The sequence below is a fragment of the Manis javanica genome, chromosome 14, assembly GCF_040802235.1.
Source record: "Manis javanica isolate MJ-LG chromosome 14, MJ_LKY, whole genome shotgun sequence".
In the NCBI taxonomy this organism is placed as follows: Eukaryota; Metazoa; Chordata; class Mammalia; order Pholidota; family Manidae; genus Manis; species Manis javanica.
Window position 1 is genome coordinate 17,980,461 of NC_133169.1, and position 16,145 is coordinate 17,996,605.

At 37.5% G+C, this 16,145-nt stretch overlaps 1 protein-coding gene across 1 annotated transcript in view; it reads left to right on the forward strand.

Moving 5' to 3' along the window:
• The window catches only part of USH2A (usherin), a 721,517-nt gene that overhangs the window by 473,753 nt on the left and 231,619 nt on the right, over positions 1–16,145 (forward strand). The window contains exons 39-41 of the mRNA XM_073222145.1: positions 672–822; positions 1,396–1,538; positions 11,728–12,356. Coding sequence (XP_073078246.1) covers positions 672–822; positions 1,396–1,538; positions 11,728–12,356 — 923 coding nt within the window. The remainder of the gene's footprint in view (positions 1–671; positions 823–1,395; positions 1,539–11,727; positions 12,357–16,145) is intronic.

The window sequence follows — 16,145 nt, forward strand, 5'->3', positions numbered from 1 at the left end:
AACTAGAAAAAGCAACATGTATTCCCCACCTTGCAACATTTTTTAATAAAGGCAGTGTCACTATGAGAAGGGGCAACTACCTATATAAACACATGAGGCCGGAAGTTTAGTGTTTGTCTTTTCATAGGAGAGAATTAAGGCTAGAATGTGCTATTTTCAGCCAGTCATATATATTTATCATGGTAGAAAAATACAATTTTAATAGACTTCCCTCAAAAAAAAAAGCCAGTTGTGTTTATTAGTTGTGGGTTAAGGTAGCGATGGGTGACATATATGGGAGAAATGAAAGCTCTGGACTCCTTTACTGTTCTATTACTCTGACTGTTGAGCAAAGAGTTAAATTAAAAAGGTACTTTAATATTTGCTTCACTAATTTCCCTATGTGTTTTCAATTAGACAAACAGAAGTACAGGTGTGAACGTGCTGCCTATCCATTTGTCTTGCTGTTTGGGGGCTGGCTTTTAAGACTGGAATACTAATGTAATTGTGTTGAAATGAACAATAAGGAAGTACAGTAGTTCAGGAATGAAAATGTTAAAATAAATGGACCATGTTTAACATTGTTGTTGATCCTGAGGAACAGTTTTTCCAGTATATGGAGCATTTCCATTCCATCCAGCATATGTTCTCCACAGTTTTCTCTGCTCTAATTCATCTGTGTTTTTCGACAGCTCCAGATGGCGTGCTGCCTCCGAGGCTTTCATCTGCCACTCCAACCAGTCTCCGCGTTGTCTGGTCCACACCAGCTCGGAACAACGCCCCTGGCTCCCCTAGATACCAGCTCCAGATGAGGCCCGGCCCCTCCACCCATGGATTTTTAGAGTGAGCCATATACTTTGTCCTCTTAACTGTAACCTGGGTTTTACAATGTAGACACAGTTTACTGTCTCTTGAGTTTTGAATAGTGAATTAGTTTTCATACATAACAAATAAAGGCCACCTTTTGAAAGTTCAAACAGAAAACAACACCCCAGGAAATAATTACTTCCTTTGTAAAAATATCTATTTTTAATTTCTATAGCATTTAAAATAAGATTTCCTCACTGTTAACTTTCCTGAGAACGTGTATTATACAAAGCAAGCTCACAACCTGAACCCAAAAACGTGCATCTGAACTATGGCTACGAAATGATAATACTTACTCTACAAATTCCACATGCCAATCAGTCTTAGCTCTAGAGCAGAATTAACTTAATACTACTAGAATTTACAGCCCATATAAATGCTGATTACCAATGCTCAGCCAAATGGCTGTGTATTTTTAAAAGAAGATATGTGACAACAGAAATTACAGTACTTAAATGTATTTTGACACTGTCTGAAAATTCTGCAATATAATTTTACATTTATTTCTTGGAATCTAAAACTTCCTAATTAAGTTTCTTTCCCATGCAGGTTATTTTCCAGTCCTTCTGCATCGTTAAGCTATGAAGTGAGAGATCTCCAACCGTACACAGAGTATGAGCTTCGCTTGGTTGCCTCCAATGGATTTGACAGTGCACAGAGTTCTTGGATTCTATTCATGACCACAGAGGACAGTAAGTAACCTGCCCAAACACAGCCAAATGTCCTCTACACTAGGGAGCCTTAAATGTCTTCAGATTTTCCAAAACAAAGAAATAAACCTCCCCAATTTTCTTGACGTTTAGTGACAATAATCTTTTCCAGGGCAAGTGTGGGCATATTCTCCAGAAAAATGAAAAATGTGGACTTGGAAAGCTGGAGGGATAGGCCTGCATACAGGAAGAACTAATTCACAATAAAGGATGATGTCCCCATTCGATCCTCAGTGTGCTCTAGAGTTCTGCAGGAGAATGGTTATCATCTTCTACTCTGTGACTGCATGTAACAGTGTTCTCAGCATTGGAGGAATTCTGGCAGGCAGAAGAATATGCAATAGGGGCCTTGTTTCATGAGGATGCTTAGAGCATCTTATACCTTGTTCTGGAAGCAAATTCCCTTGTACTTTACTTATACCTGAAAGAGAGCATCCCGAACAGAGAAGTATCGTCTGAGAATAATCATTCTGCACATTTAACAAAGAGTAGATTGGGATTGCCTTATTCAAATAATAAAGAATGTTCTAGCTTTCTATAGAAGAGTTATGTTTGCATATATATGTTTTACTAGGTTATATATAGCTATAATATTTAGTTTTATACAAATTACCTCTATAAAAGCATATATATGGAAGTATAATTTTTTAAGATAAGTCGGAAATTAAATCAAGCTATACAGAGTGAATGAGGATGCTGTATTTTTGAACAATGAGGGTTTTAGAGTTAATCCTGTTGAGTCTTTTAATCAGTGGCTTCTTAGGAGATGTTGCTCTGTTGGCCAATTGCCATTCTGTCTCTATATCCAATGAGAACCTGAGTGACTTTCAAAAGGCTAGATATTAATCATAAGTCACAATATTTGAAACAATATCAACTGTATATTAAATAGGTTCTTTTATTTCTGAAATAACTTAATTATATTATTTTAGTAAGGACATCAAATGAAATAAAATCAGAACTATTTACCTTCCATAAAGCATACTTTATTTTTTAAAAACCCATTAAGAACAGTAGCATATAATGCTTCATCCATTTCTCCCAATTTATAATTGCTCCCTGGGAACCAGTTAGGTACTTTACAAGGGCACATTGGTCCTTTTGGTCTCAAGGGTACCATTTAGCAAATTATCAGCACAGGGCAATAAATGACACCCAGAACTCAGAAAGCATTAACACACCACTCAACACACCTACACCCCTTTTAGGGGAAACGTTATATACACGCTGGGGAATCTGACAGCAGGGTCACCTACGTATAGAGATTTATGAAGTGGAGAGCTCACACTCAAAATAGTTTTTTGAAAAAATGTTTTGTTAAAAACAACTGAAAATACATTTTTAATCTCCTTAGATAGCACATGCTTGGTGAAACTCAATAAAGGTTCATTAAAAATAATTATTCAACCCAATGCAGAGGTAATGGCCCAGCAGAAGGCCACACTAGAAGAGGAGGGGATGGTCTCCTTTTTTGGAATTCATGATTTCTAAAGCCATGGAAAAAAGGGCAATACATGGGTTTCCCCAGTGGTTAATTATTGAAAAGGGGCCATGATCTCCTACCTATAGGCAGAAAGTTATGTGTATAAACAAAGCCCAAAACATTGCAAAGTAGCAATTAGCATGGCAGCCTTTGTTGAGCAAATTTATCACCTGCCTCATCTTACCATAAAAGAAGTCTCAGAGACTTTATGTGGTCAGAATTTTCATGCACAGAGACAGTGCCTTCTTTGTGATTTTTTAGGGCCTGGGTTTGAAGTGAATAGTGTTAACCCTGCATTTCCCTTTAGTAGCAATTAGTAATGCTTGATTTTACAGCAGGTATTAACTCAAGAAATCCAGCCATCATTTTTTGTTTAAATCCTTTCCCTGAGACTGATGACCTCTTCCTTCCTCTGCTTCATGTGCACCCTGTGAAGTCATACAGATTAAGAAAGGCCAAAGGCTGGCCATTTGTCCCTCCAGGTTAAGTTACCAGGGCATACTTGCCCCTGGGACATGATGACCATGTACTGTATATTTTGGCTGTCAGTGGAGATGGATGCCATCTCTGAAAGGATGTGCAATTGAGCTGACAAAGACTGAGTGATTAGCATTGGGCACAAGCAGTTTTTCTGACAAGGCTTCAAAGTATTGCTTATAAAACCACCCACACTGACAGCTGCAAGCCAGAATTGCCCCGCACACTTGATCATGACCAGTGCCTCCCATCGCCAAAGTGCAATTTCCAGTATAGAAACTCTACTTATCATCTTACAGAATGAAGCAGAGAAGTCATCTCATGCCCACATTTAAATTTCATACCACCAATAGGTACTTTTCTGCATCAGCCAAAGCCTTGAAACTTCTCAGTGCCAAAATAGGTCACCAACGAGCAATGTTTGTAGTATGATATAGCAAGGTTGTGACTGTCATCAAACCTGTGACACAGCTGAAGCCAGAAGGAGAAGCCTAGGCAGGAAGTGAACGATAACCAGAGAGACAAATGCTTGGGTGCAAGAATTTTTCACGGACAGAGAAAAGGGCTGTGAGGAATTTTAATAGATTTTTTCCCCAAATAATTTGTCATTTACATCAGAGCGCTACCAACATCCAGTTCCATGCATTTTTAAAAATCTAGTGTGCTGATGCCAAATAATAATAATGCACATTTCCTATGAATATTTTAAATCCTGTTTAACGTATGTTAATAAAAGATGTTTGTTCCAGGCAACTTGGTCAGTGTACTGTTCGACTATTTGCAACCAGATAAATACAAACAACTCATGCTTTTTTTTTTTTTGCTTCTTTTTTACTTTTTCATATGCTGCTGGCAGTCCAGGCACCTGGCATGCTTGCAACTTGCAAAAATGCTTTAAGATTATGTTAAACTTTGAAACATGTGATGAATAGCATGAAGACATTTGCCTAGCAGCTGAAATTTTTGATATCTTTTAACCAGAACCAACCATTCTGGTTACATTATTGTGCCCACTCTCTTGTGTATTTACAATCATTTTCTATGCAGTATATGCACGTAGAAATTGTAGTTGTCTGGAAAGACAAGTTTCTTCCTACTTCAGCTTAAATATGAACATCCTCTTTCGCCTTCTAAAATCCTGCCCTATGTAAAATATGAGCTGACCCGCTTTTCTTTATAAATGTCAGTCCCCTAGACCAATAAAAGTCAGATGATCTGTTTCTCTCAAGATTTTTCAGGTAACATGATTGAAATATGGATTATCTCTTTATTTCAGTCATTTTAATAGCAAAAATATATGGTATGTACTAGCAATTAGATTAACCTAATGCAAAATAAAAGTATTTTCTAAAAAATTACTCTCTACCTCCAAATAAACAAAACCCCAAACTGGTTTTAGAGTAGACCATTTAGTTGTCATGTATTTTTAAAAACCTTTCAAAGTTTGATCATTTCACCAAATTTGTAGTTAAAAACTGCACATTTTTCACCACTAATCAAAGAGGCAGTACTAAATAAAATGTGGCAGAAGTTCAAGTTTATTCTGTAGATGCACTTAGATAATTTTTCATGTGTTTATTGTTTTGCTAACAGACTGTTGATGAGTTTTGACTGACCTATGGTGAAATAATCAAATAAACTTGAATTTCTGCCACATTTTATTTAATACTGCCTCTTTGATTAGGAAGACATATCTTATCTCCTACACACTGAGATTTTTAAGTACTATTTACATACACTGTATTTACTTATTATATTAGATCTGGTTATTATTTTTTCCTCACTGACAGTTGTACTGTGAAGAATGGATGAAGCAATGAAGGAAATTATCCTACCTCTGGATTCTGCTTTACTTTTCCTGTTATCAGCATTTTTGAGCATTTCCCTCATTCATTCATCTTTGAGATTCCCCCAGCGCAGTTTACAAAGGAATAAAGGTTCTTCTGGAGTAAGACAGAAGAACACTGCATTGTTAATTGAAATCTATGTCTAACATAACATATTCCTTCCTCATTTGTTGACTGGCAAAATTTTACTAATTCATCAAGCCTCAGCTCAAATGTCACCTCCTCTGTGAAGCCTTCTCTTCACATTGCTATCTTAGAATTTTGGCTTGTATCTACTCGTGCACCATCAATATCTCCTTCAGAGCTGTAATTTCTCAAGACCTAGGGCTCTGTCTCATTTATCTTTGTACAGCAGTCTCCCCTTATCTGTGATTCCACTTTCCATGGTTTCAGTTACCACAGTCAGTAAGTAAATAATCGGGAAGTACATGATCCTCCTGGCTTACCTTCAGGTCAGTAGTAGCTCAATGCTACGTCACAGTCCTGCGTCCCTCCCCTCACTCCGTCTCATCACGCAGGCATCTCATCATCTCAGTTTCCACAAGAAGAGAGGTGAATGAAGCGCAGGAAGATGTTTGAGAGACCATATTCACATAACTTTTATTGCAGTATATTGTCATAATCTTTTTTATTATTAATCATTGTTAACTTCTTACTGTACCTAATTTATCAATTAAATTTTATCAAAGATATGTGTGTATAAGAAAAAAACAGTATGTAGAGAGTCCAGTACTATCTGTGGCTTCAAGCATCCACAGAGGGTTTTGGAACATAGTCCCCACTGATGAGGAGGCACTGCTGTATATCCAGGCCTGGTGGAGGGTCTGATATAAAGCAGGTGCCCCAAAATTGTTACACCCGAAATACTGATTAAAAAGCGTTTCATGTAAGCAAATCTATGGAAAATCAACCAAGCAAACATTAACTATGTGTCTGCTGGGTATTGAAAAGAGACACTAAAATTACAGGGATGAATAAGACACTGCTCTTCCCTTGAGGCCGCCACTGTTTGGCAAACAGGACATAAAATACATCCATAGTTAAAAAAATACAGAGCTGAGAGTTCTTTCAGAGCAAGAGCAGAGGAAGTGCATTTCTCTAAACGTGGGGTGTCAGAAAAGCCCTTCCAGAGGAGAAGACCAGAAGAAGGAAGAGAGGATGATGTGTGTTTGGAGTTCACTTTAGTATCAGATTTCAAGTTTACTTCCTCATTGGTCCAGAAGAAGGCAGAAGAGCGCTTGCTGTAGGAGGGGTCCTGACACAGGAGCTCTGAAGGTGGGCTTTCACTGCGTTCTGCCAGGGGCCCCAGCCCCTGGTAGGAGACAAGGAGGGTGAGGGTGAGAGGCAAATGTAAGGGAAGGAAACCCAAAAGCAATCTTCATTCTTTGCCGTGGCCAGAGGCAGCTTGCCTGCTGTTCCTGTGATTCAACCTTGGCTGTCTGGACTAGGGTCAAGAATGTTCTAATTAGTGAGCCCCAAATTATGTGCTATTATATTAAGGGGGGAGGCATGTATAGAAAGTAAATTTCAAAAGAAAACACTTTTCCTCAGTCTTATTCTTGCACCCTGCAATGAGAGCAAAACTCTCAGTCCTTGTGACAAGGAGGGGAAGTGAAAATGTGGTACGATAATAGATTAATTCATCAAGATAAATCTGGAGATGGAGTTTAAATCATTTAATAAGTATATATGTACCCTTCAGAGTATTTAAAGTTTAAAACTAATATTGCATAGCAGACATCTTTCTATTAGTAAATTTTAGAATTTAAAGTCTCAACCTGCATCTTAAGAGTGTTCTTTGCAAGTGAAAAATAGGGACATTTTTTAAATGAGGGTGGAGCATATTTATATCAGTAGATTTTATTTTATTTAATGAAGAGGTATAAGCTACAAGTTTCGGTAGTGCTGCATAATTATTTTGTTTTCTACATTCCAAATACATTGCCTAATTGCATTAAATATTAACTTTTGAACGTTGACATGTTTATCCTTTCACACAGTAATGTGGGTATCTTATTATAACAGAAAATCCATGATTAAAAGCAAATTATTTAATCTACTGATTTTTGAGAGCAACATGGCTCTGTATGTATGTATGTCAGTCCATAGTTTGTTTCCTTTTACAGAAATTCCACCCCCCAAATTCTTGCATTTCCAGAATTAATAAAAGCAAATATTTATTATGAATTTGAAATTCTTGCTTTTATATCCTAAGATTAAAAGCTAAAAGTGACCAACAGAAAATCCTGTGAAAGGACAGATCAGTTCAAGAAATGTTCTCTCCATCTAGACTCAATTTCCCTTGATCTCTTGAGTTGTTTGGGGGCACATGAGGCGCACTGTGCTTCCAGTTTGGAACCTTTAGTTCTTTTAGGATTTTCTTTTTTTTGCATTCATAAATTCTCACATCAACACATTTAATTTTCTATCCCAAACTTTCAAGGAAGAATCTATAACCATTCATTCACTATACAGTATGCCCCACTTCTAGATGGCAAAGCTTTCTTCCTAGACTATTCTGTATTTATCTCAGGAGAAATGGAGAAAAATAGTTCCCCAATATTGATTCTCCAACCTGTAGACTGTCACATAGTATCCTTTAAATTTCAATGCTCTTTTAGTCTTCAGATGTTCCTTTAAATAAATAATGATGCCCCTATTACACAACCCATTTCCTATTCTACCAGCTGTCAAGAAACTGAGTGTTCATTTTTGTGCAAAACTGAAGTTCCCATTCTTAGTATTTGTTTTGGAATACAATTATTGCACCCTCTTCATCACCACAAGATTAGAATTTCTTGATTTCATTGAAATGTTTGATTATGAGCTGTCAAAAATCCTTTGGGAAAGTAGTTGGGATATAAATAATAAATTGATAAAAGAATTCATGATTAGAGAGAAGACAGAATCCATCACTTGACTGTGTTAACATACCAGTAGTGAATATCAAAAGGCTACATTAACAATTAGTATATAATATATCACTCTTAATAATTACATACCCATATATTTGCCACTTTGATTTTTGATTCATTGGCAAAATTGGGGCATATCTATTCGTGGAGTTAATATTACTGAAAAGAGCTTTTAAACTGACTGAGTTTTTAATTAGAATGGTAAAAAGTAGCTTCAGGGAAATAAAGGGGCCGTAGCAGGAAAACTGAGCACTCGTGGGTATCTGTAATAGCAAACAAGCGAAGAGATCTATAACAACCACTGAAAGTTACATACACACTGAAGGTGTGAGTCATTCAAACTGCTATTCATACACATACACATGTGCATGCGTGTGTGCAGGTCCCCTTCCCAAAACACACACCCGAGCATAAAAATAAGCAGACCCCTCCGTTAGTGATTTTATTACTCTGTTTTAGGCAGGGGCTGAACTTTTGAAGCTGATGAGCAAAACAGTTTCCCATAAAAGATAATTTCACTTGCCAAAGCGCAACTACTTTCCATTATTAATGCTGTAATGAAATGGCCTGAAATATGAATCAGTGATCTGAACAGTAAGGATGCTCCTGTTCCCAGCTCCGGGAGGGAGTTCTCTAAACAATTACACCCGCGGAGAGGGCTGTACGGTTGTATTTTCATCACTGGCCAGTTGAGCTGTGTGGTTGTCATACTTCCCAGTCTCCCCTCCAGTGACAGCCGCATTGACAACATGTTATACTCCACATTGATTTTACAGTTAAGGAGCTGATTGTGATATATAGGGATTTTAAGAATTCAGCTGAGAGGCTGACTTTTGCCTTTTATCATTCCATTAAAATTTTATAACCATCTTTTTCATGTCATTTCATCCATGAATTCTTACTTTAGAAAGTGATAGCTACTGCTGCGAGCGTAACTTTTCTCATGTTCGGAGCTTTTTATTGTATTAGCAAACTACCCCAATTATAGTTATTACTCATGTTTTACATAATTGTAGTGACCCTTTCAACCATGCAGTAGCCTGCCAGTTGATTTGTATATAGAATTAGATGATTCGGCTTATCATTTTAAAGCACTAAATTGAAAGCATGCCAGGATTCAGGTGTTAACACTTCCCTAGCCAAAGGAGCTAATTAAGCTGCTTGCAGCTCCCTCTCCTGAATCACACAAGTTTAAGGACCCTTCCTGCTACAAGAGCAGGGAGCCGTCTCAGCTAGAGCAGGAAGCTAATAAAATGTATGCTGGCTTTTAAGGGGCAAGAAAAAAATCATGAAATTGAAATTGAACATCTCTTCTTTCCCAAGATAAGAGATCATCTTTAAGGGAAGCCTGTGTTCTGTGGGGACTTGAAGTGCAAGTTCATCTCATTATCATGGATGTTTCACCCATAATACCACTGATATCTTATTCAGGAGAAATAAAAGGCTTATCCCCATCATCACAGAGAACAAACTGCATCATTGTTGTTCCTTTATGCTGAAGAAGCTTGCAGTGCCCATGTGAGATTGTGCAAGACCCTGGTGAAAACCCTAATAGAAAATATTCTGGTTTTTAAACATAATAGTATTCCTTTTTTAGAGGGGGAGGGGGAGATAGGTGAGACATGAAAGGCTTGAATCTCCACCATTGATTTGATGGACCCCAATCTCAGAGGTTTCAGTTTTCCAAAACAACGGTGAAATCTTACAAGACTCGCATTTGCTTTTCTTCGGGAAATAGCCGAATCTGGATGACATGTATAAACAAGACAGGATCTGTATCCCTATTTTGATATAATAATTGCTACTGCTACTGTGTACCAGAGAGCAAAAGTAAGAAGTGTCACAGTGGTGTTCAGAAAGCTTCAAAAGGAAAGCTAACAACAGACTAAAATGGAAAATGTAATCCATTTCAAAATCACTGTACTTTCAGGATATTTCTCTTCAAATAAGATGCATTACCAGATTGTCAGAAATGTCTTGATTTCAGGGTTAGCCCACTGTAACATCTTTCCTCTCAAAAAGTAATTATGATTCTACCATCAGCCCAGTTGGTGACAAGCACATGGATCGTGTTGTGTGGAAGGGTGCTCGTACAGCTGGCTGTTTCAGCAGTCACTGGCTTTGCCAAGCAGTGGTTGCACTTAACAGTTCAAACCTTGGGTGTAACACTGAATCACATACACACACTCACATAATCAATGCTGTTTTAAACAATTACTAAATCCAAGTATATCTTTTTTTAAAGATTTTTCAATAAAATTAATGTTCACATAAAAATCTCATAAATGTCAAAATTGCTGTGGGCAGAAAAAGGGAATATAGTATTTTCTTGATCTGTTGTAGCAATTTATAGATTTCAGGCCGTGGTTTATAAGAATGCTAAATGTTCTGGAATTACAGCTGTTACTGATCAGTGATTGAGCCAGATTTGTGTTATCGCACCATGTTCTTGCTTGTACCTAGAGAGCAGTAAAGCCTCCATATAATAAAAAGCACCTGCATTTTAAATGAAATTTCAATTGAAAAACTTAACAGCCCTTCAAATTGCAGAATTTAACGCAGCCCAGTAAAGCTTAAATAACACTTTACCTCTGCAGGCTGCGGGGTTTGCATTCAAGGTGACTTGATTGTGTCGCATGGTGAAATTATTTACAATTAAGGAATTTCTCTGGAGGGCTGCAGAATATTTGCTGTTCCACAACACCTATGCAGGCATATGGTGGGCCTTTTTCAGTATTCATGGAGCCTCCTGAACCTTTATGATAATTGAATCAGTTAGAGTGCTGAGTGGGGCAAGCATAAAACCTGTTAACCTAAAGGTCAGATCTGTGCATTGTTTGTTTATCAGTAGGTGAAAGAGCTAAATCGGCAGCTTCTGTCACAGTCACAGTAAAAAATCACCTATAATATTAACAGGGAGTAGATAAATTGCAAAACATGGATTAGAATGATAAACAGAACTAGGTGTTATATGGAATATATAATGAGAGATGCTGAAGGATTTTACTGGGCTGTAAAATGCACAGGTTTGTTATGATAGTGTTATTGATTATAATTAGCTACTGGGGCTCTAGAAACTAGAGCAGAAACTAGACCTTTGGTTGCAATTGTGCTCTTGTTTGTTTCTCTTTTAATATCTTTATTTCAGAAAATGCCTCATGATATTTTTAATCATTAGCTTTAATAAAAAGAAATGATTTTGATAAAGCTTTCTCAGAAAGGAAAATGACAATTAGGTTCGATAATATTCAACAAGTACTTTTTGCACATTTATAAGCAAGGCAGTCATGGTCCTTATCTTTATGACACTTATTTATTTACTTATTGGCTTTTACTAAGTGTCCAATTTCATACCCTTGTGGAAGAGTTATCGCTCACTTAGCTTCATTTTGAGGAGATGTGGGAAGTTTCTAAGAAATGTTGCTTATTGTATTTATTCTACCTCATAGAACCTGGACCGGTGGACCCTCCGATTCTTCTGGACGTGAAGTCAAGAATGATGCTGGTCACCTGGCAGCATCCTTTAAGGAGCAATGGGGTCATTACCCATTACAACATTTACCAACATGGCCATCTCTCCCTGAAAACTTCTGGAAACATCACTAACTGCACTGTGAACCGTTTACAACCCTATACGGACTATACGTTTCAGGTAGAGGCCTGTACTTCGAAAGGGTGTTCCCTCTCACCAGAGTCCCAGACTGTGTGGACGCTCCCAGATGCACCAGAAGGCATCCCAAGTCCAGAGTTGTTCTCAGATACCCCAACATCTGTGATTATATCTTGGCAACCTCCCACTCATCCCAATGGCTTGGTGGAGAACTTCACAATTGAGAGAAGAGCCCAAGGGAAGAAAGAAGTGACTACCCTGGCAGCTCTCCCAAGAAGTCATTCCATGCGGTTTATTGACAAGACTTCTGCTCTCAGCCCGTGGACAAAGTATGAATATCGGGTACTGGTGAGCACTGTTAACGGAGGTACAAACAGCAGTGCTTGGGGACAAGTGACCACAAGACCCTCACGACCTGTGGGGGTACAGCCGCCCATGGTGCATATGCTAGGACCCCGTGAAGCCAAGGTAAGGATCTGAGGGTTCCTCTCCTTTGCAGATGGAGGCATTTACCCTGGATTGACTTGACTCTGTGTTGAACAGAGACATCTGCTGACAAAAGGCACACATTCTTTGTGTGGGCATTCACTATAGGAACTGGGTTTTGGCCTTTGGCCCAAACTATCTCAAATTCAGTGTCAGTTTTTCATTTCTCCCTGTATCCCCTTAATTATATTGTTGAGATGCTTCCATTTGCCTCACACACCTGAAATACTTTGAATGCCACAATGGGATGCTTAGCTTAACCACCACATCAGATTTAAATAGATCAGAAAAGGAGGAGAGATGGGAAAATATGGAGGGATGGATTCGCATACTAACAAAAGTTCCAATTACCAATATTCTGATTTTTTTTAATGATCACAGAATCAAAATGATGGGGAAAGAATTAAAAAATAGCATATGACTGGGCTGTCTAGAAAGGGTTCAATTATTCACCTCATTCTAACGGGAATGAACTCCAGAGGACAAGATAACTACCATTGTTTTGGCTTGCATACAAACTTCATTCAGGGGAAATTAGTGTAACCAAACAGGAGGGAGTTTTGTAGCTTAGAAGCCTCTTTTGTGTAAATACACACATGCTTCCATGGATTCAGTCTTGTACTACTGCCAAAAGCATTGGTACAGTAGCTTGCTCACTAGAGCACAAAACAAAGGACATTTGCATAACAGCAAAGTTCATCTGTTGAAATTATTACTTGGATCTACGTTGTGTGTTTTCTCTCCCACCCCCACCCACCAAAAGCAAATACGAGGTGATCCTAAATAGTGCAGATTGTTGAAGAAATTTAACTTAACCTGCAAACTAAAGCTATTTTTAAAAGTCTTCATTAGTTTCAATATGAGACTGGCCAAAGCAATACACTACTTTGATAAAAATATCAGAACTGTATAGAATTCTGTTGATAAAACACTCAAAGGAAATTAATCTGAAGGACCTGATGTAAAATGTTTATTATATGAACTGCTCTTCATTTTAAGCAAACACAAACAAAAGGAAAACCCCTAACAAACCTAGATTTATTCACCATTCCAGAAATGGCTTTTCATTTTAATTCTGAGGGAATTTTGTAAGTCTTCAGTAGCACTACCAATCAATATGATGTGACATAAACACAGTCCCTTCACAGAAGCAAAGCTATAAAATGGATATTTTTCTGGATACTTTCTGACAAAAATTTTATAATGAGGTAGATCTGAAGAAGAGCAGATATTTCAGAAGAATAATGGCTCAATGCATAATTCTACTTGATTTGGCAGGCGTAAGTGATGATCAAAATTATCCATACAAGTTGCTAGGCATTTTTTCCCCCTCTTTTAATATTCTAACCTCATCCAGGAATAAAATAATAGACGTGGCTTGTCAGCTTGCTAGAGTAAAGTTTAGGTCGGCCCAGGAGGTGAATTTCCCAAACACTCTCCAGGTCAGGAATCTAAAAGTTTCTAAGAAGGTGCTAAAAGATATGGGTACTTTTTTTTTAAATTCACGCTCTTATTTTATTTATAACTGGAAAACTTTATTTATAACTAGCCAACTTTTATAAAAAATTCACATTTATTTTATTTTAACTAGAAAATCAAAAGTTATCGATGAGCATAAACAGGAATATTCAACTGAATCTATTGTTGGATGATATGTATTTAATATTAAAACAATATACTGGTGCTTCAATATTACCAGCTCCCATTATGTTCAAAAAGATCTTAACACTGCCGAAGTGCATGAGCTAGTGATGTAACTTATCTGGTAAACGGAGGTATGTGATAGCAAAACATAGTTTTTCCTTATAAAATATAAGATTTAAAAGTTAAAATTGCAAATAGATAAAATATTTGTGAGGAAAAACAGAAAGACAGTCATTAATGCATTGGTTTAGAAATGCATTCAGTTTTTACCACAGTCGTTCCATAGGATGAAGGAAATTGTCAATAACAACAATAACTTCCATCCTGCTAACATTGACTGAGCATCAGTACCTCTTTATGAGTACCTCTTTTAAGCACCAAGGATATAGTAGAAACCAAAACAAAAATCCCTACCCTCACAGAGCTTACATTTTAGACAGATCTACATAAACAAATACATAATATGCCTAGAAGTGGCAAGGAGATGGGAGAAAAAAACAAATCAGGCTAAGAGGAATACGGAACACCAGCTGGTAGGATGGGGAATAATGAAGGAATTTCCCTGGTTCTCCCACTTTGCACCATGCATTGTTACTGTCCATGCCACCTGAAAGAAGTCGCTATCGGACAGAGAAACCAAGAGAAGCTGCTTTGGCCAATTGGAAAACAATCCGAACTGACGTATCAGTAAGTGGAAAAGGATGTGATGTGACTTGGCAGAGATCTGAGCATTAAGAAGGGAAAATTGGGGAGTACAGCTGCATATCATAATCACAGTCTTAACATCTTATTTGATTATAAGGAAAATAAATAATATAAAATGCCAGAGAGGTTGTATTATCTGAAATGTGAAAGCCATGCATTTTTATTTGGGGTGTAATCACTTAATGAAAATTCATTTCATTTTGTAACATTGGTAAAAATGCTCTACCAAAACCTGAACAAATATATCAGTAACACTGTAGACTGATTTCATCTATGAATATAGACCCAAAACTTCTAAATAAAATATTAGCAAATTGAATTAAGGAGTATATTAAACGAATGGTATATACTAGGTCAAATATGGTTTGATTCCAAATATTTAAGGATAGTTCAACATCAGGAACTCTATCAACATTCTTCTTAAGTTAACTAATTAAAGGAGGAAGCCCATATATATTTTATAAATAGCTGGAGAAAAAGGACTTGTAAGATTCAGCAGCCATTTCTTTTTTCTTTTTTTTTTATTAGTTTTATTTTGGTATCATTAATCTACAATTACATGAAGGACATTATGTTTACTAGGCTCCCCACTTCACCAAGTCCCCCCCACATACCTGTTCACAGTCATTGTCCATCAACATAGTATGATGCTGTAAAATCACTACTTGTCTTCTCTGTGTTGCACAGCCCTCCCCGTGCCCCCACCACACTATACATGTTAATCGTAATGCTCCCTTTCTTTTTTCCCACCCGTCCTCCCCAGTCCCTTTCCCTTTGGTAACTGTTAGTCCATTCTTGGGTCAGCAGTCATTTCTAAAAAAAAATTCAAGGAAAAACTGGTGAGGATAAAGTCAGTTTGCAAGATTGCTACACTGAAATCTTGTATAATCAAGCACGAACAAAAAGCAAAATGTAGAAATGACTAAGTTGTATAACTAATACAGCACCCCCCTCCCCAAATTCTTTTATGGTGGTAATATAAGGCTGTGAACTCTGATGGCCCATCCACATCCCTGCCTTCTCACAGCCAAAGCAGAATCAAAGTGGGTGGGCCAGCAGTTCTCAGCTCCCCACCTGGAGGGTCCCCACTCAGCTCAGCCCGCTGAAACCACCAGCCTTGGCGTCTGTGCCACAAGAAACAAAGGTGTCATCCAGACTGTGTCCGTATATAAGCTTTACTATGTGCTCTTAACTTTGCTCATTACAGTTTTGATAATAAGCCAAATAAAAGGAGTTGAGTCTGAATCATCATTCTCACCTGATTTTGGAGATGGACTGGTCTTTGATGTCTGCTTAAATAAAACCATAAGAATTTTTTAAATTTTATGGAAGGAAATAAAATCATAATTATTGAGATCATAGTGAATTCCAGGAACCCCTCTCATTTAATCCTTACTACAAGCCTTTCGGATAGATGCTATT